This window comes from Pteronotus mesoamericanus, unplaced genomic scaffold (assembly GCF_021234165.1).
Source record: "Pteronotus mesoamericanus isolate MK-2021 breed Mesoamerican mustached bat unplaced genomic scaffold, CSHL_Meso_final contig_50, whole genome shotgun sequence".
Classification (NCBI taxonomy): Eukaryota; Metazoa; Chordata; class Mammalia; order Chiroptera; family Mormoopidae; genus Pteronotus; species Pteronotus mesoamericanus.
Genome location: NW_026555186.1, coordinates 16148149 through 16167346, shown reverse-complemented (window position 1 = coordinate 16167346; position 19198 = coordinate 16148149). Strand labels below are relative to the sequence as shown.

The 19198-nt window shown below is 44.3% G+C and overlaps 1 protein-coding gene across 1 annotated transcript in view; it reads left to right on the top strand.

Moving 5' to 3' along the window:
- The window catches only part of CEP72 (centrosomal protein 72), a 37098-nt gene that overhangs the window by 10068 nt on the left and 7832 nt on the right, over positions 1 to 19198 (top strand). Inside the window, exons 4-9 of the mRNA XM_054578364.1 lie at positions 1141 to 1249; positions 8019 to 8197; positions 10058 to 10270; positions 12621 to 12910; positions 14806 to 14944; positions 16139 to 16335. Of these exons, the coding sequence (XP_054434339.1) occupies positions 1141 to 1249; positions 8019 to 8197; positions 10058 to 10270; positions 12621 to 12910; positions 14806 to 14944; positions 16139 to 16335 (1127 nt within the window). The remainder of the gene's footprint in view (positions 1 to 1140; positions 1250 to 8018; positions 8198 to 10057; positions 10271 to 12620; positions 12911 to 14805; positions 14945 to 16138; positions 16336 to 19198) is intronic.

The window sequence follows — 19198 nt, the reverse complement described above, 5'->3', positions numbered from 1 at the left end:
TGTGTGGTTGCCTCTTGTGTGCCCTTGTACTAGAGAACTGGGCCACAGCCCAGGCATGTGTCCTGGACTGGGAATCAAACTGGCGACCTTTTGGTTCATGGGCACCCAATCCACTGAGCCACACCAGCCAGGACTCATTTACCCATTTCTTAATGATAATTGTGTACTTTTTGGGTTGTACTACAGGTTAAATGCTTTTTGGAAGGCAGCTTAGGAACTTAAGCACCATTTGTAATGTTAATTCTGTGCTCAAATATGTTGCACATTCCACAGTACTGTTAGCATTTGAATCACTCGTCTTCAGTGTTTCCTGAGGGGAGTCTGGAAGTTGTTTAGTAGAGACCTCCGAGGTCCGGGGCACCAGAGAGCAGTTTATACTTATCTATTTCCCAGTCCTGAGGATCTGAGGACGCAAAGGCTAGGCATAAACACACGGCCAGGATGTCTTCTCTCTTGAGCATGTTCAGGATTTTCACCCATGGAGATTCTCAGGTATGTTTAGTGTGTTTTGAGAACCACATGCACCACCAACAATGTACATCAAAAGAAGGAAGCCCAGCCCTGACTGGGTAGCTCAGTTGGTTGGAGCATCATCCCATACACCAGAAGTTTTCAGGTTTGATCCCTGGTCAGGGCACATATCTAGGCTGTGTTTTGATTCCCAGTCGAGGCATGTATGGGAGACAACTGATTGATGTTTTTCTCTCACATCCATGTTTTTCCCTTTTTCTCTCTCCCTTCCTCTCTCTCTAAAATCAAATATATCCTCAGATGAGGATTAAAAAAGAAGAAGAAGAAGGGAGTCCTGTGTGGGAACTTGTATGTGTATTTCTTTTCCTGCAGCAGCAGCCTGCCTCCAAAGCAGTGTCTGAGGAGTGAGCTTTGTGGGAGCAGGGTGGCTCTTTTGGAATCAGCACTCAGTGTCTCTGAGAAACCAAGTGTAGCCATCAAAGCCCAGCATCCCTTTATTGGGTCTGTTCAGTGCTAATGCAGGGTCCGTCCAGAGGGGACAGAAGGTCTGGAACAAGTGGTGGCAACCCTGCTTGTGTGTAGTATGCTGCAGGGTGTGGACAGGGTGCCGGAAGGAGCACCTGCTTCATGGTGTCATCGGCTAGTTTCTCGGTGGCATTTTCTCCCTAGATGACCGTCCTGTGAGAGAGAGCGAGCGGAAAGCATCGCAGCTGCATTTTGCTTCAGAGGAATCACTGGACTCCACACACAGCTTCCCAGCTGTTTGCAGAGTTGGAAGGTATGAACACGAGCGGTGTTTGTGGAAAGAAGATGCTCAGGCTTGTCTGCTCATAGAATGTTTAACTAAAAGATATAAAGCTCTGTATTAACTGAAAGACATCAATGTTTTTGTGCACTGATCACCACTTAAAAAGCAGACATGCCGTAAAAGCGAGAAGGAAAGACACCCAGATCCCAGCTGGGGCTCAAGGAGGCAGTGGGATGGAGTCTCTCCGTGGTCCACATTTTCTACAAATTATTTTTTTAATATTAAAGTGTTTGTTAAAGTACTACATATAAAATAAATAGTGTAGAATGTGATGAAACAATAGTCCCCTCTCCCCACTGCCCAGCCAACTGCTCAGAGCGGCTACTTTCTTTCAGTTCTGTGATTGTCTCTGCTGCCAGGCTCTGTTTAAGTTGCCTGCTCATCTGTAGACGATACAAACTAGTTGCCATTTTTGGGTGTGCACACTTGAAGCAGTATCTCACAGCCACCGTCGCCCCTTCCAAATGCTGTGGTGACAGTTTGTGGACTGTGCCCTCCCTCCTGTATTCTCTGCGCAGTGTCCTGCGGCCCGTGCTGCAGGCTCTGCTCTGGTGGGGCGGTGGGAGTACGTGCCCGTCTGGGCCTCCCCATTCCCGCCATCTGCCTTTTTGTGTTTCTCTTTAGACCACCAGGGCCGGTAGTGTTTAAATGTTCTGCGCCATAGAGAGTCTTCATAGTTTGTGTATGGGTTGATTCTAGAGGCAAAATCAGTCAACAGTTTACATTTCTTGTAGTGTGCTAGGATTAGGTGCTCTTTCTTGTATACCATTTTGTTTTGTCTGAAGCTTTTAGTAGTTTTCCCTTTCTTTCATTATAGCCTTAGCTTATTTATAAATTCCTCTAATGAAGAGGTTGGTCAACTTTTTTTTGTAAAGGGCTGGAGAGTGAATATTTTTAGCTCTGTGGACTGTATGATCTCAGCCCCAATTTCTAGGCTCTGCCTGTGTTGCATGAAATCAGCCATAGGCAATACTTAAAGGAATAATTGTGTTCCAATAAAACTTTATTTTAAAATACAGGCAGTGGGCCAGTTTGACCTGTAGCCTATGCTTTACCAGCTTCTGATCTAATGTCTTAGGATCCAAATCCTTGAGATCACCTTTCCCCTCAGATGTCTCCCCTGTAGCCCCCCATTCCCTCAGTTCCCTATTATGAACAGACTCAGTGCTTTAGACAACTGCACTTGGTACCTTGTACAATGACCTGAATGTTTGTGCCTCCCCGACCCCAAATTCATATGCTGAATCCTACCTCCCAAAGATGATAGTATTAGAAGACAGAGCTTTTGGGCGGTGACTAGGTCGTGAAAGGTGGAGCCTTCGTGAAGGAGACTGGTGCTCTTATAAAAGACACCTCACAGAGCTTCCTAGTTCTTTGCTCTGAGTTAATGAGTTAGCTGGTGTAAGTGCTCCAACTTTGTTCCTCTCTTTCAATATTGAGTTGCCAATTCAAGGTCAGTTGCCTCTCTATATAAACTTTATAATCAGTTCATCAATATCCCCAAAGCACCTTGTTGGGATTTTGATAGGGATTGCATTGAATCTACAGATAAAGTTGGGAAGAACTGACATCTTGACAGTATTGAGTTTTCCTATCTATGAACATGGACTGTCTTTCCATTCATTGAGTTCTTTGATTTTTATCAGAGGTAGTTTTTCTCATATAGATTTTATACACACTTTGTTAGATTTATACCTTAGTATGTCATTTTTTTGGTGTTATGTAAATGCAATACTGTTTTTTAACTTTAAACTATTATTCATTTCTGGTATATGAATAATGTGTGCTAACCTTGTTTTTAGTTTCCTAGAGTTGACGTAACAAAGTACCACAAACTAGGTGGCTTAAAATAACAGAACTGTATTGTCTCACAGTTCTTAAGGATAGAAGTCTGGAATCAAGGTATTAGCAGGGTTGATTTTCTCTGGAGGCTGTGAGGGAGACTCTATTCCATGACTCTTCTTGATTCTGGTAGTTTGCTGGCAATCTTCAGTGTCGACGGTGTATAGATGCCTTTCTTAACCCTGTGACTTTGTATGGCCATCTTCTCTCTGTTTTTTCACAGAATCTTTCCTTTGTGCATGTTTGTTTCTTTGTCCAAATTGCCCTTTTTTATAAGGATACTAGTCATATTGGAGTGGAGCCTACCCTAATACCTGTTCTTAAGGTGATTACATCTGTAAAGGCTCTCTTTCCAATAAGGCACAGGGTATTGGGACTTAAGCATTTCTTTTGGAGGGGGACAGAATGTGACATAATATCTTGTATTTTGTAACCTTGGTGTAATCACTTACTAGTAACAGGAGGTTTGTTTTGTTTTGTTTACTTCGGTTGATTCTTTGGGATTTTTTTATATGGATGATCATGTCATCTGTTAAAAAAGACAATTTGATTTCTTTTTTCTTCCCAATCTGTATACCTCTTATTTCGTTTTTTGGTCTTATTGCATTAGTTGGGACTTCCAGTATGAAGCTGAAAAGAAGTGGTGAGACGGGACACCCTTGCCTTGTTCCTGATCTTAGCAGAAAAGTATCTTGTTTCTCACCACCAGGTGTGATATTAGTGGTAGGTTTTTATACATTTTTTTTTAATAAAGTGGAGGAAGTTACCCTCTATTCCTAGTTTTCTGACCATTTATATCATGAATGGAGGTTGGATTTTGTCAAATGCTTTTTCTGCATCTATTGATATCATATAATGTTTCTTTTTTAGCTTAAATTATTGCATTAATTGGTTTTCAAATGTTGAACCAGGCTTACATACCTGGAATAAATCCCACTTGGTCCTGGTGTATAATTTTTTTTATACATTGTTGGATTCAGTTTATTGGTATTTTGTTGAGGATTTTTGTATCTGTGTTCATGAGAGATACAGTTTTCTTCTATTACCTTTGCTGGCTGTGATGATAGGTAATGCTGGTCTCGTAGAATGAGTAAGAAAGTGTTCCCTCTGCGTCTGTCTTCTGCAAGAGATTGTAGGGAATTGGTATAATTTGTTCTTTAAGTGTTTGGTAGGATTCCCCAGTGAACCTGTCAGGACGTGGTGTTTTGGAAGACTATTAATTATTGATTTAATGTCTTTTAATAAATATATGTCTATTCAGATTATTCATTTCTCTTTGTATGAGTTTTGGTAGATTGTGTCTTTCCAGGAAATCAGCCATTTCATTTAGGTTATGAAATTTGTGGGCATAGAGTTGTTCATAGTATTTCTTTATATTAATGTTCATGGGATCTGTAGTGCTTTCTCCTCTTTCATGTCGGTGTTAGTAAATAGTGTCTTTTTTTCTTAGTTAACCTGGCATAGATATTTTCAATTTTATTGATCTTTTTAAAGAACTAGCTTTCAAATATGTTGATTTCTTTTTTTCTCTATTGATTTCCTGATTTCATTTTCATTGATTTCTGCTCTAATTTTTATTATTTATTCTCTTTTGCTTACTGTGGATTTAATTTGTTCTTTTTTTAGTGTCCAAAGGGGAAGCTTGGATTATTGATTTTTTTCCCCTGATATGTGCATTTAATGCTATAAATTCCCCCCAAGCACTGCTTTCATGGCATCCCACAATTTTTGATAAGATGTGTTTTCTTTTTTATTTAGTTCAAAATATTTTAAAATTCCTCTTGAGATTTCTCCTTTAACCCATATGTTATTTAGAAATAAGTTGTTTAATCTTCAAGTATTTTGGGATTTCCCATTTATATTTCTGTTAATGATTACTAGTTTAATTCCACTGTAGTATGAGAGCAGATGTTGTATGATTTCTATTCTTTAAATGTGTAAACATCTGTTTTTATGGCCCAGAATGTGGTCTGTCTTGGTATATGTTCCCTGTGAACATGAGAATCTGTATTCTCCTGTTGTGGGTGAAGTAGCCTATAGATGTCAATTCTATCCAAATGATTAGTGGTGTTGGGTTCAGCTCTGTCCTTATTGATTTGTTTCCCTGCTTGATTTGTTTGCCTTATTGATCTGTTTGTTCACTTCTGATAAGGGGTGCTGAGATCTCCAACTATGATAGTGGATTCATCTCTTTCTCCTTGTAGTTCTATCTGTTTTTGTCACATTTAGTATGACGATGTTGTTAGGAACATGCACATTAAAGATTGTTATATCTTCTTAGAGAACTGATTCCTTTATCATTATGTGAATCCCTTCTATCCCTGATAACGTTCCTTGCCTTAGAGTATGCTGTGTCTGAAATTAATATAACTACTTCAGCTTTCTTTTGATTAGTGTCAGTCTGGTATATTTTTCTCTATCCCTTTACTTTTAATCCATATATGTCTTTATAGTTAAAGTGGGTTTCTTGTAAACAGAGTATAATTCTGACTTGTTTTTTGATCCATTCTAACAATCTTATGTCTTTTAATTGGTGTATTTATACCATTGATGTTAAAAGTGATTATTGATACAGTTGGATTAATATCCACAGTATTTTCTACTCATTGCCCTTGGTCCTTGTTCCTATACTTGTCTTCTGTTCTTTCTTTGTTCTTTTATGGTTTTTAATGAGCATTTTATATGATTCCATTTTCTTTCCTTTATTAGCATATCAGTTACGCTTATATTTTCACTTTTTTTAGTGGTTATCCTAGAATGTGCACTACACATTTACAACCAATCCAAGTCCACTTTCACAGAACACTGTACTGCTTCACAGACAGTGCAAGTACTTTAAATGCTCCTAATTCTTCCTTCCTGTCCTTTTATCATTGCTATCATTCATTTCCCTTATACATAGCATATATATTTTATATATACATACATATACACATGGTGTATGTATACATTCATGAGCATACATAATTGAATACATTGTTGCTATTATTTCAAACAAACTATTAGATAAAGTAAGAATGAGAATTATAAGCCCGTGTTGGTGTGGCTCGGTTGGCACATTGTCCCACACACCACAGCGTTGTGGGTTCAATTCTTTATCAGGGCACATACCTAGTTTGCAGGTTCAGTCCCTGGTTGGGGCGCATGTGGAAGGCAACCAATAGATATTTCTCTCTCACATTAGTGCTCCTCTCTCTTTCTCCCCTACCCCAAAATAAATAAACATATTTTAACAACTTAAAAAAGAATAAGGAAAATAAGTTTTATTTTACCTTCACTAATTTCTCCTCTAATGCTTTTCCTTTCTTTATGTAGGTCTGAGTTCTGACTTATTCTCCGTCTCTCTCAAAAATTTAACATTTCTTACAAGGCAGGTCTACTGGTAACAGAGTCCCTCAATTTTTGTTTATCTGAGAAAGTCTTTATTTCTCCTCTATTTTTGAAGGATAATTTTGCAGGATACCAAATTCTAAGTTGGTAGTTTTTTTTTCTCTTCTCTGTCTGGTTTTCTCTTTATGTGTCCCACAATTCTTGAGTATTCGGGGTGGAAGGATCAGTCTTTTTTTCTCTTTGCATTTTAGCTTTGAAAGTTTCTGTTGAGATATATATATATATATATCCTCAAGCTCAGAGATTCTTTCCTCTGGCATGTTCAGTCTACTAATTAGCCCATCAGAGGCTTTCTTCACTTCTGTTACTGAGTTTTGATCTCTAGTATTTCTTTTTGACTCTTAGGATTTCCATCTTTCCCATCTGTCCTTGTGTAGCATCTACTTTTTCCATTGAAGCCCTTAGCATTATTACTCATAGTTGTTTTAAATCCTGGTCTGATAATTTTAGCATTTCTGCTGTATCTGTGTCTGCTTCTAATGCTTTCTCTTCTTTTTCAAGATTGTTTTAGCTATTTGGAGTCCCCAGAGATTCCAAGTGTATTTCAGGGTGGGTTCATTTCCACAAAAACATTATTGGGATTTTGATAGGGATTGCACTGATTCTGTAGATCACTTGTAGATTGACTTTTTAACGATGTTGTGTCTTCCAGTCCATGAACTTGGGATGTGTTTCAATTTATTTATGTCTTTTTAAACTTCTTTAGCAATGTTCTGTAGTGTCCCTGCCCTTGATAATCTTAAGACTGAATTATCAGAGTTTAGAGGTCAAAGAGTCTAACAGGTGATTTGGTGCAACCTCCTTATTATTCAGAAGTGGCAGTCGAGGCCCAAAGAGGCTGAAATGTGCCAAATACTGGGTTTCTGTGGACAGACTCAGGAAGAGAACTCAAGTGCCTTGCTTTCTGCAGGGATCTGGGAAACTTTCAAAAATAGAAAATAGTGAATGTTATTGACCTTTTTTTCATGTATGATCAGTTGTCATAAAATCAATATTCATAGTGTATGATTGAGGATTATTTTGGAAAGTGATTTCTTAAGCTGCCTTTTGGGAAATAAGGTCCCCTTTGAGGACACTCACCTTCTTATGGAGGGTCACCGTTGGGAGGGAGGTCATCTTCTAAGACACCTCATATTTTAGTCACTTCATGTAAAAATAGAAATTTGGAACACCATATCCTCTAAATTTCTTGGTTACACCTATTGCACTGTGATATGTTAGGAAAAGAGGAGCTTCCTAAATTTTCACTCTTGAACAAACCCTAGTCCCTAGTCGGGTTCTGCAAACCTGCTGGATGGTGTGCCAACATCACAGGCCCTTGCTTTCCATCGCCAGTTGTCCTGCTGAGTCCCTCCTGGACCTTACTTCAGTAGAGGCACAAGAGCCATTTCCTACACTTGCACCAACTGCTCCTCCCAAGAGCCCTGTGCAGTCCCCTCGCGGGGTCTGTGTGGGCTGGATTGTGCCCTGGTTGGAATGGCAGCACTGAGCTGGCTTTTCTTTGCAGACCGAACCACTCCAGAGCTAAGTGCACTGACCCCTCTGCCAAGAAGTGCTTGGTCATGGATGCTGATGACGAGGCGGTCCTGAACCTCATTGCCGAGTGTGAGTGGGACTTGAGCAACCCTCCTAGGAGTACAAGCTCTAGCCAGAAGGAGCAAGAGGATGACTTCTGCAGTTCCCAAGGTACACTGCTGCCCCACCCGAAGACCCAGCAGGTCCAGTGTGCTCTAGGCATGATTGTGCTTTTTAGAAAACTTACCTTTAAATATAGAATCTTCGTGAAGTCTTATGTACCTGTAAATATCAGTAATTTGGATTATAGAATTATAAAAGAAAAAGTTATGTATTTAAGTTGAGTGTAGTCATACTGCATGGTGATCTAATTTGTATTCTTCCTCAGATCATTTTATAGGGAGGGAGTAAAATGTCCAAGCGGACGAGAAGGTACTGTGTCCTGTGGCCAGCAGAACTAATGTTTGTGTCAGCCATGAGCAGCGTTCACTTAGCTTTGGGGATCACTTAGAGCTCGGGCTGCCATGTTGGAACTTTTAACCCAACAAGGTCATTGTGAAGTCTTTAGGGTGCCTGCATAAACTCCACTACTTTGCCAGGGACTCTGTTTTCCATTAGGACTTGTGTATAAGCTTTAGCACCATTTCTTCTTCCATTATGAGTTTTCTGAGAGCTTTTCATGAAGATGACAACAGGCTGAGATGTAAGTTTGGGCTGAAATCCCAGGGTTCACTGCTGGCAGGAGGACCTCTGCCCTTTCTTTGTCCTCGCCAACTCTTGGTGTTGTCAGTCTTTTTTATTCTGGCTGTGCTTCTGGTATGTATTAGTATTTTATTATGGGCCATTCTTATATCCTCTTCCGTGAGGTTTCCACTCAAGTCTGTTCCTCTCCCTTTTTCTCATCTTGGTATTAAGTCATGAGAGTTCTTTTTGGTTTTTTACTACAACCCTTTCTCAGATGTAGGCACTGCAAATTTTCTCCCATTCTGTTTGCCTTTTGTTTTCTTAATGGTTCTTTGAAGAGCAGAAGTTTTAATTTCAATGCAGTCCACTTTATCAGTTTTTTATTTATATGATTTGTGCTTTTTCTACATCCTGTGAAAAAATCTTTGTCTGCCCCATGCTCGTGAAAATTTTCTCCTGTGGATGTGTAGACACACTGTGGTTCCAGTGTTCAGGTCTGTGGTTCACTCTCAGTGGATTTGCAAGCGTAGTGTGAGATGGTCAGGTTGTCTCCCTCCCACCCCCACCCCACATACCCAGTTGTGCTGATGCCATTTGTTGAAAACATTGTCTTTTTTTTCTCACTAATAACTTTAGCAAGTTGGTTAATTCAGCTGACCTCAATCTCTCTGGGTTCTGGATTCTGTTTTATCTGTCATCAGGTCGGACTTTGTTCTGACACCACACTGTCTTGACTCCTCGACTGTGTAGTGAGTGGTGCATCGGTCAGCGTCAGTCCTGTACGTGTTTGCATGACTGCTAGACTCACCACGCGTTTGGTGATTACATTATTTCTTTTTTATTGTTGTTCAAGTAGAGCTGTCTCCATTTCCCCCCAGTACTCTCCCCCGCCTCACCCACCCCCACCTCCCGCCCTCAAGCCTGTCCCCCTTTGGCTTAGTCCACGGGTCCTTTACACATGTTCCTTGACGGCACTTCCCCTTCTTTCTCCTGTTATCCCCCTCCCCCCTCCCCTCTGGTTACTGTCAGTTTGTTCTTTATTTCAATGTCTCTGGTTATATTTTGCTTGCTTGTTTGTTTTGTTGATTAGGTTCCACTTGTGGGTGAGATCATATGGCATTTGTCTTTTACTGCTTGGCTTATTTCACTTGGCATAATATTCTCCAGTTCCATCCATGCTGTTGTGAAGGGTAGGAGCTCCTTTCTGCTGTGTAGTATTCCATTGTGTAAATGTACCTCAGGTTTTGATTAACCTACTTATTTAATTGATATAATTAATAAATAATAATACACTGCCAGACACACTTAAATGAACTGAAACATTTTATATGTTCTTTCATAAAATAGAATCCAGACATCTATTGAGTCCTCACTCGGTGCAGCACCAGTGTGGAGACTCCATAAAGAAGGGCCATGAGAAGAGAAAAAGCGGCCCCAGAGGGTGTTGTGCAGAGAGGAGGCCTCAGAGCCCGTTCTGTGGAGAGCTCCCGCCGCAGCTGGGAGAGCAGCCCGAGGCCTGCCGCTCCTTCAGGCCGCACGCGCGCTTGCCCCTGCACCCAGGTAATCTCACCCAACGGCCACTGACTCCTGAAGCCTGTAAATATTTTGCATCATGTTTGCTGTTTACTATGATATTTCTCCTCTTCTCTTTATTATGTTTATTTGTTTGTGGAACTCTAAAATGTCTTAGGAAAGAAACTTGTACACTGAAATTTAGAATACGTCCCTATTTTAGATTCCTAGTTTATGAGCGCTTCGTGGTTTTTCTCTCCACACATGCGCACACAGACTTTTTTCCTCCCTTTCCCTCTTTCTCACTTGCACACACACATTTTCTTGTAAATACATGGGCCCAGGACAATAGCTGTTTTTAAAAATTAAACAGGAGAATAATTAATAAGTTAATCGAGAGTGTTGTGTGTGCATATGGCTTGGGCGAGTTCATGGGGCCCCTGCCATAGCGGTGGGTTATAGCGGTGGGTTGTGGCGATGGCCTGCCCAGGTTGCCTGTGGCTGCTGCAGGGGGCGGTGTTGGGGCCAGATCACACGCGCACCTTTTACATCCTCCGCTTTGGTCGTCCTGATTGCTTTTACCCTGTATCGTGAGACTTCATAATGATGCCCTGGTGTGTGGGTGCATAGGACCCCTGTTTCCATCGACTGTCAGAATTCATCATTTCTCGTCTGTTCACAAAGGCTCATGTGCTCGATGTTTGGACCTCTTTATTGACCTATAGTCGCTGTGAATTCCCAGACAGAGTGAACACAGAAAGGCTGCAACAGCAGAACAAGGAAGTGTCATATCTGCTTCATCCAGACCCCCCCCAAAGTTGGCATTGACCACATTTGCTCTGTTGTACCCTTGCTCCCCGCCCTATGTTCGTGCATATGTCTTTATGTGGGTATATGTGTATATGTGCACACATGTGCATATGTGTATGTTTGTGTGTGTATACATACATGTATGTCTATATATGTATGAACATAGTCTTTGTCATTGTTCTTTTTGGCACCTTGGAGTGGGGTGTCCTGGCACTCCTAAACATTCCAGCGTGGTTTCCTAAAAGCAAGGACATTCTCCTGAATAGCATTCTACTCTCCAGAATAGGAAGTGAACTTTGTCACAGACAGAGCCTAATCACATTTCACCAAATGTTCCAACAGCACCATTTCCTTTGTGGTCAAGGATCCTGTCCAGGTGCACACAGCACATCTAATTGTTGTGGCTCATCAGACTCCTGTGACCAGGAACGATTTGTTGATCTTTCCGTCTTCTGTACGCTTGAGGGTTTTAAAGCGTTCAGACTCTACTTTCATGGGGTAACTCCCAGTGTGGTCTGCTCTGCTGGTCCCTGGTGGCCAGACTCAGCTGAGTCTTTTGGGTGGTAGGCTCCTACTGGGCTTTGGGGCCAGAGTTGGGAGAAAGAAGAACACAGGTCACAGGTCAAGGTGAGGCGGTGCAGCAGTGCATGGTCTGTGTCTGTCCCCAGGGGTAGGAGTGGGTGGCATGGAGTGACCAACGGGGTCAAGGAGAGCAGATGGAAGGGTTCGTCTGTGGGCCCAGCAAGAGTTCCACTAAGAGGCAGAAGTGGTGAAGTTTGGTGACAGGCATAGAGCTGAGTGAGGGAGGAGCATGTCCAGGTGTTCTCCGATCCGAGCAGCCAGGTGACTGGTATTGTCTACTCGGGTCGTGAGCACAGGGTGCTCAGATTTGCTGGGGAGGGCCAGGCCTGGCTCTGCTCATAGCGAGCCTGAGGAGCATGTAGACGTCAATGCAGTGCGGGAATGCAGAGGAGACCCAGAGAGGCCTGGGTGCGAGGGCAGCCTCGTGAGGCCGACCTGAGCCTGGGGCATGGGGAACCAGGCAAGGTGTTCAGAGTTCGGGTGGAGGAGGGTCCCAGGACTCAGGGCTGAGGAGCTTCGAGAGGAGAGCAGGGAGGGCCAGGCCCTGAGGGCACAGGGAGAGCCTGCCTTCCAAGGGCCCTGGTCCACAGGAGAAGGGTGCAATGTGCCCATGCGTGGCCTCTGCCTCCTCCTGGTGCTGGAGCACTGCTGGCGGGGAAGCTGCTTGGCAGATGTGTGCCTGGGTCCCCTGGCAGAGGGAGGGTCCCAGGTACTGACGGCATTAACGGAATCTCTATAGGAACAATTTGTTGAGTCCTCTCTAATTTCCAAATTTTAAGTTTTTAATCACTTGACATCTTTGCTCTACATAATTTTGTCAAGAAAACATAATAATTTGTTGATTGATTTGTTAAAGTTATTCAGTCTTGTCACGTTGATGGATTTTCCATATGTATGTACACACATACACTGGCATGCCCATGCACACCCTTTTTAAATAATTGTACTGGTCACTATGCCCAGAAAACTTGGTCTAATGAGGGCTGTGTTTCCCCCTCCTTTACAGACTCCACAGACATTGAGAACTCTGTGTTCTCTTCTCAGAAGTCAAGTTTGTCAACACAAACTGTGTCCAATCCTTTGCCTGCTCCCGAAAAGTACAGAAAGCGAAGGACGCCTGGCGGGAGATTCCAGGGGCCTGCAGACCTGGGGTGTCTCAGCCGGCTGGAGGAGAGCCTGAGTGGACAGGGCAGCTCTGAGGGCAGGAGCGAGGGCAGGAGCGAGAGGGCCTTTTCTCACCTGGAGGTGTCTGAGCCTGAAGAGCAGAGGCCCCGCAGCACGAGTGGTGCCAGCGAGGTAAGTGTGGAGAGCCCAGGGTGGCTGGGTGTTATAGTTGAGCAGCTGCTGTGTTGGGTAACGCCACATCTTCTGTTTTCAACATTAACTGTGATCCCAAGATAAACACAACTCTTAGATGCACTTTTCCTTAGTGTTTGTCTCCTCCCTGTTTTGCTAGAAGTGTGCTCCACGCACTGGGATCCAGACGCAGTAGGTGGACTTCCCGGCTAGTCACTGCAGGTCGTGGGTCAGAGTCTGCTTTTCCGGGGGCCCTGGCTCTCACCCGTTCCTCAATTCCATCTCCCACTCTCTTACTGTCCAGGTTGAGGGGAGGAAGGAAAAGGGGGATGTGCCTGAGAGGGGAATGTGCACAGGTCTTTCCTGTCCGCCAGGTGCGGGAACCGCCAGGTACAGAGCTGCGCCCAGCAGGTGTGTGCGCTTGTGGGGTTGGGGCTTTGCAGGAGCGGGCGCTGCCCATGGCTCCTCCTCCTCTCAGCTCAGGGCTGTGACCTCATGGTGGCCATCTTCTTGGAGAGGCACTACCCATGCTCCTCAGGTGGAAGACGGAAATCTGAGTGACTTCTGCGTCCCCACTGAGGACCATGGGTCTGTCACCCATGCCTGTCACCCTGGCCGAGTGCCCAGATTTAGCTTCTGATGGAGGTGTTTGTGCCAAACACTCACTGGGATGGTCTCAGCCTTGGTTTTGGGGGGCAGGCAGCCAGGCCTTAGTGTTACCGTGCTGACTGGTTACAGGACATGGGCTGCCCCCCCGGCCCCAGTGTGAACTTGGGCAGAGCAGTGCTCCCTTGGTGGGCTTGCTCCTGGGGGCTGAGGGTATATCCACCACCCACCACTGTGCTCCCTGGTGCTCAGGGCTCGCATGGGGTAGGCGCTGGTGGAGGGAGACAAGGGGCATCCCAGTTGAAGCGGTGTTCTCCACCCTGGCCCGGGTTCTCCTGTCACTCAGCGTCTCACCGGCTGTTCCCAAAGTTCTTCAAGAGAAAGTCCCCCTGTCTGTTAAATAACAGTGAAGGACGCTGGCTGGGAAGGTGGGGCTCTCACTGGCTTTCTGCCTGGAACTGCTTCCTGCAGACCTGGGACCAGACTTATGTTCCCAGCTCTGGTCACGGCCTGTGCGACAGATGTAAGCTTTTACTCCCTCCCTCCCTCCCTCCACAGAACCCCACTCACAGTAAGTTTACCCTAAACACTTGGAAAGTGAGCAGGAAAGCACAAGCCATTCCCCCTTTCTTAAGTAATTCTTTCAAATTGGTAAAATAATTTTTCTAAAGGGAGGAAAAGAGCGCATCGAGGTGAGTGCCGGCAACAGCTGGCTGTCGGGCACTGCGGGTACTGGGTGCAGCCCGGACGGTTCTGCTCTTCAGCCTCTTCCGCAACGTGTGACTTTATTACATTCAGGGCCTTCCGGCCACCGGTGACTGTGCAGGCCAAGACTAGTTCTGAGGGGTGTCCCCTCCAGAAGTCACTGTGGACTGGTCAGTAAGCCCCAAAACAGCCACCACTGCGGGCGTTCCCACAACCTTAGCCCTCAAACTGTGATTGCGGGCTTCATGACAGTGTGTCAGTGCCGACACGTGGTGTAATGCCGTATAGTGCTGGTTCCTCATGTCCTCCTTTAGCCTTTCCTCCTGGTGTGAGGTGCCACCCCTAGCCCCCTGTTCTGGACACTCAGAGCACCAAGTTCCTCTGACCTGCCCATGGTCACATGTCTGGTGCAGGGAGGTGAATCCGATGAAGCATTGCCTGTGGGTTTGTGAACAGCCCCGTCACGCAGAGTCCGTGGGACAAGGATGGCAGCATGATGCCTGGTGGGCACATGAGCATGCAGTATCAGAAGCCTTGTGTTTCAGGAACTGGAAGCCAGCGTCATGGTTTTGTTTCCACTGCAGGTGTCTCCCAAATTGCACTCAGCTGTGCCACCTGGGAAAAGGGCCGCCCTGGAGGCGACGCTCCTGGAGGCCCTCCTTGACCTCGTGGACAGGTACTGGAGTGGCTGCAAGTCCCTGCACAGCAACGAACTGTTCCTGGGTGAGTCAAGAAGGGACAGTCAGCCCGTGGGCTCAGAGCCATGCGGGGGCGCCCCCTTCAGGCAGCATTGTGTTAGCAGGTATTTGTTCTCCCCTGGGTTCTGGGCCCTGCACCTTGCCGGCCCCTCCTCATCAGCCGTCACTGGCGGCTGCGCTGCAGGGAGCACCCTGACAGTGCTCCTCACAGCCGCTGGGGAGCATTGTTGGTTTTCCCAGCTGTTGGCTCAAGGGTTCCAGGAGATACCTCGTTACCTGGTTTTGTTGGAAGCGCTATTCACAGTTACCTGGTTCTCCTGGCTTTGTTTTCACATGAGGATTTGGAGATCAAAAAGCCATTGCTGTCTTCTGGGAGTCTTCTGAGAGTTTGATCCTTTTGAGAGTTTGATCACATGCAGGACCCAGGATTTGTCAAGGTTTTGCTGGAAATGACTGAGGTCCAGGGGGATGGCCCCTCCCCAAGAGGACTTTGGTTTGCTTCCACCTGGTGCCTGGGTGCAGGAGCACATTGGGGACCCCTTCACTCAGAGTCAGGGTGTGAAATAGGATGCCGCATATCCAGGGGGCCACCTCTTTCCCCTGGGGTGCAGCGTTTAGTGTCCCAACAAGAGCAGGGACTTGCTAGCTCTCCTTCCTGACAGACCGTGGGTCCTGCCTGGAGCTGCCCTTGTAGCTGCTGCCAGAGGCTCTTGAGCGCTTTAGCTGCTCAGTCTCATGGCCCCTCAGCTTTTCCTCCTAGAATCAGGGTACCCCAAGAAGCTGGAGCCCCTGGATAGTGATCCCATAAATCTACTCCCTCTTGTTAGGGTAGCAGCAGGCTATGACGCTGCTATTCCCAGTCATGACAGTGCCTGCATCAGGTCCCAGGCCGGCACAGGAGCAGTCAGGGCTGCTGAAGAGAGTGTGGTGGGCAGCTAGGGCGCTCAGCCAACCCATCCTAGGCATAGCCTTCGAAGGGATACCTTTTCTTTAGAATAAAACTTTTTCTGCTCTTCTCTGCCTCTCATCCTTGACTGAATATAAAAAAGCCAGAGTAAAGGTAGCTTCAATGGTAGCCACGTCCCTTTGCCAGTCTCCATTCCTGTCAGTGTTATTGAGGCATGTAATGTGTGTTATTCAAAATGGATGGGACATTATTTTCTGTACAATTTCTTCTTTCAGCGTAAAGTCAATAATAATACTTGAATTTTACTCCTAGCTCAGGCAAGCCATATTTTGTCAACAGTTCAAGACTTTACGGCAACTCAGGATAATTCAACAATTATGAGCGAAGAAATAAGCTACCTGACTCTTGAAAATAAATCTTTGCAAAATCACCTCCTTGAACAACAGCAGCAATATAGTGAGAAGATTAGTAAAGTGGTGTCGGAGCTCAACAACACTCGGAAGGAGATGGTGAGCCACACCCCTTCTATTTCCTTTGGTTCAATTAGGGTAAAAACATTGTTTTGACTTCACAGAATGAGGGGAGACTCTCTGCTCTGCAAGTCTCCTTAGCTGCTGTCCGGCTGCAGCACTGGGCTCCTCTCCTGCCCTTCCAGGATCACAAACCCCCTCCTCCCCACCAGGCTTTCCCCACCTGTGGGGACTCTAGCCTGACTTTGTGTCACTCCCAGATCCCATGGCAAAGGTTGGAGACATCGCCACTTCTCCCAGCTCTGCCCCTCCTGAGCAGCTGCCTTCCCCTCTGAGAGAGTGTGAGTGGGAGAGAGAAGATGAAGCTAGGCTTCAGGTGGAGTTTTTGTGGTCCCATGTTCCTGAGCCCAGGCTCCCCAGACCACTGGTGAGAGGTTCCAGTTAGCTGGGTGAACCTGGGGTTCCTGCTCCTGTCCTGCCTGCACCAGCCCGCTACAGGACCCGAGGTGTCCAATTGGACCTAATGGAATTTCCACCACCAGGTGGCACCCAAGGGCGGCCAGAGCCTGCACAGCTGGGCCTAGGTCTGAACCCAAGACGACTCCTGGCTTCCTGGCTGTCAGCGCTGCCCTTGCCCTTTGTAATGGCGCCACACAGCCATCGAACATAAATGTCTACATTAAAAAAGAAGAAAAATCTTAAAATAACAGCTTAAATTTACACCTCAAAGAACTAGAAAAAGAACAACAAAAGCCAAAATTGGCAGAAGGAAGAAAATAATAAAGATCAGAGTAGAAATAAAGAGAGAATAGAAAAGCAATACAAAAAATCAACAAAACTGAATTGGGTTTTTGAAAAAAATATACAAAATCAACAAACCAATTGCTAGACTTAGAAAAAAAAGAAAGAAGACTTAAATCGAAAATGAAAGAGGAGACGTTACAATGGATGCCTCAGAAATAAAAAAAACAAACCCATAAAGGACTATTATGAATGATTGTACGTGAACATATTGGACAACCTAGAAGAAATGGAGAAATTTCTAGAAACATACAACCTACCAAGATTGTATCAGGAAGGAATGAAACCTGAACAGACCAATAACTATAAATAAGGAGGTTGAGCAGTAATCAAAAAGCTCCCAGAAAAATTTAACATTATATCAGGAAGATTATATACCATGATCAAGTGGGGTTTTTCACCTTCAGTGCAAGGCTGGTTCCACATATGCAAATTAATATACCACGTGAACAGGTTGAAAGATAAAAACCACACAATCAGCTCAATAGGTGTAGAAAAAGCATTTGACAGAGGTCAGTGTTCCTTCATGTTTTTAAAAAAAAGTCAACAAAATAGGTATGAAAGAAAATTTCCGCAACATATAAAGGCCATTTAAGTAGCTATAGTCAACATGATCACTAAAGGCTTTTCCTCTAAGATCCCATGCAAGGCAAAGATTCCCACTCTCGCAACCTGGGGAAAAGCTTTCTTGCCTCTGGTAATGATTTTTTTAATAATGACACCAAAATCGTAGGTGACAAAGGCAAAAATAAACTAGTGGGACTACATCAAACTAAAATGCTCCTGCAAAACAAAGGAAACAATCCACAGAATGAGAAGGAAACCTACAGAATGGGAAAAAATATTTGTAAACCATATATCTGTAAGGGGTTAATATCCAGGATATAGAAAACTCATACAGCTCCACACCAAAAAAAAAAAAAAAAAAAAAGAGGAAACAGCCTCATTAGAAAATAGACATTTTTCCAAAGAGGACATACAGGTGGCCAACAGATGTATGGAAAGGTGCTCAACATCACTGATCATCGGGGAAATGCATAACAGAGCCATAAGGAGCTATCACCTCATGCCTGTTGGAATGGCTGTCATCAATAAATCAACAAATAACAAGTGCTGATGAGGATATGGAGTAAAGAAAACGCGGGCACTGTTGGTGGGAGTGTAAATTGATGCAGCCACTGTGGAAAACAGTAAGGAGTTTCCTCAAAAAATTAAAAATAGAGCTGCTATACAATCCAGCAATCCCACTTCCGGGCAGATAACCGTAGGACATAAAATCAGTAGCACAAAGAGATATCTGCACCCCTGTGTTCATTGCAGCATGGTTTATGGTAGCCATGATGTGGAAGCAGCCTGTGTCCATCCACTGGTAGATTAAGAATGTGCATATACAACGGAATATTATTCAGCCTTAAAAAGAAGGAAATCCTTCTTTTGCAACACATGGTCCACATGGATGGACCTCAAAGTTAAGTAAATTGAGTCAGAACAAATTTCATGATCTCACTTATATATGGAATATTAAAAAGCTGAGTAGAAGAAGAGGGTAGGACAGGTTTTTAGAGGTGGGGAATAGGGGAAATGGGATGATGCTGGTCAGGGATACAGAGCTGCTTTTTGTAGGATGAATAAGTCTAGAGAGCTGATGGACAGTTTGATGACTAGGTGATAATACCGTATTAAACTGGGAAATTTGCTAAAAGACTAGATTTCAGGGTGACTCATTACAAAAACATAGTAATAATAAACGTTAGCTATCTTAACTATAGTAGTGATTTCACTGTGTGTGTATCAGATCATCAAATGTACACAGTAAACTTATACAGGTTTTTAGTTAAGACTATCATGCATTCAGTGTCTTATCTCACTCGTTACTGGGGTTGTGTTGTATTGTACGTAAACTATTGAGGGTGCCCACTTTTTAAAAAGTCACTGCTAATGGGTTACGTCACTCTGTAGGGTAGGCTGTGGAGATACCAGCCGGGCCAGTCTGAGTAAGTTACTTAACCTCTCTGTGTTAGTTACTTATTGCTGCGTAATAAATTACCGCAAAGTGTAGCACCTTAAAACAACAAACACCGTCCGTAGCTTCTGCGTGTCA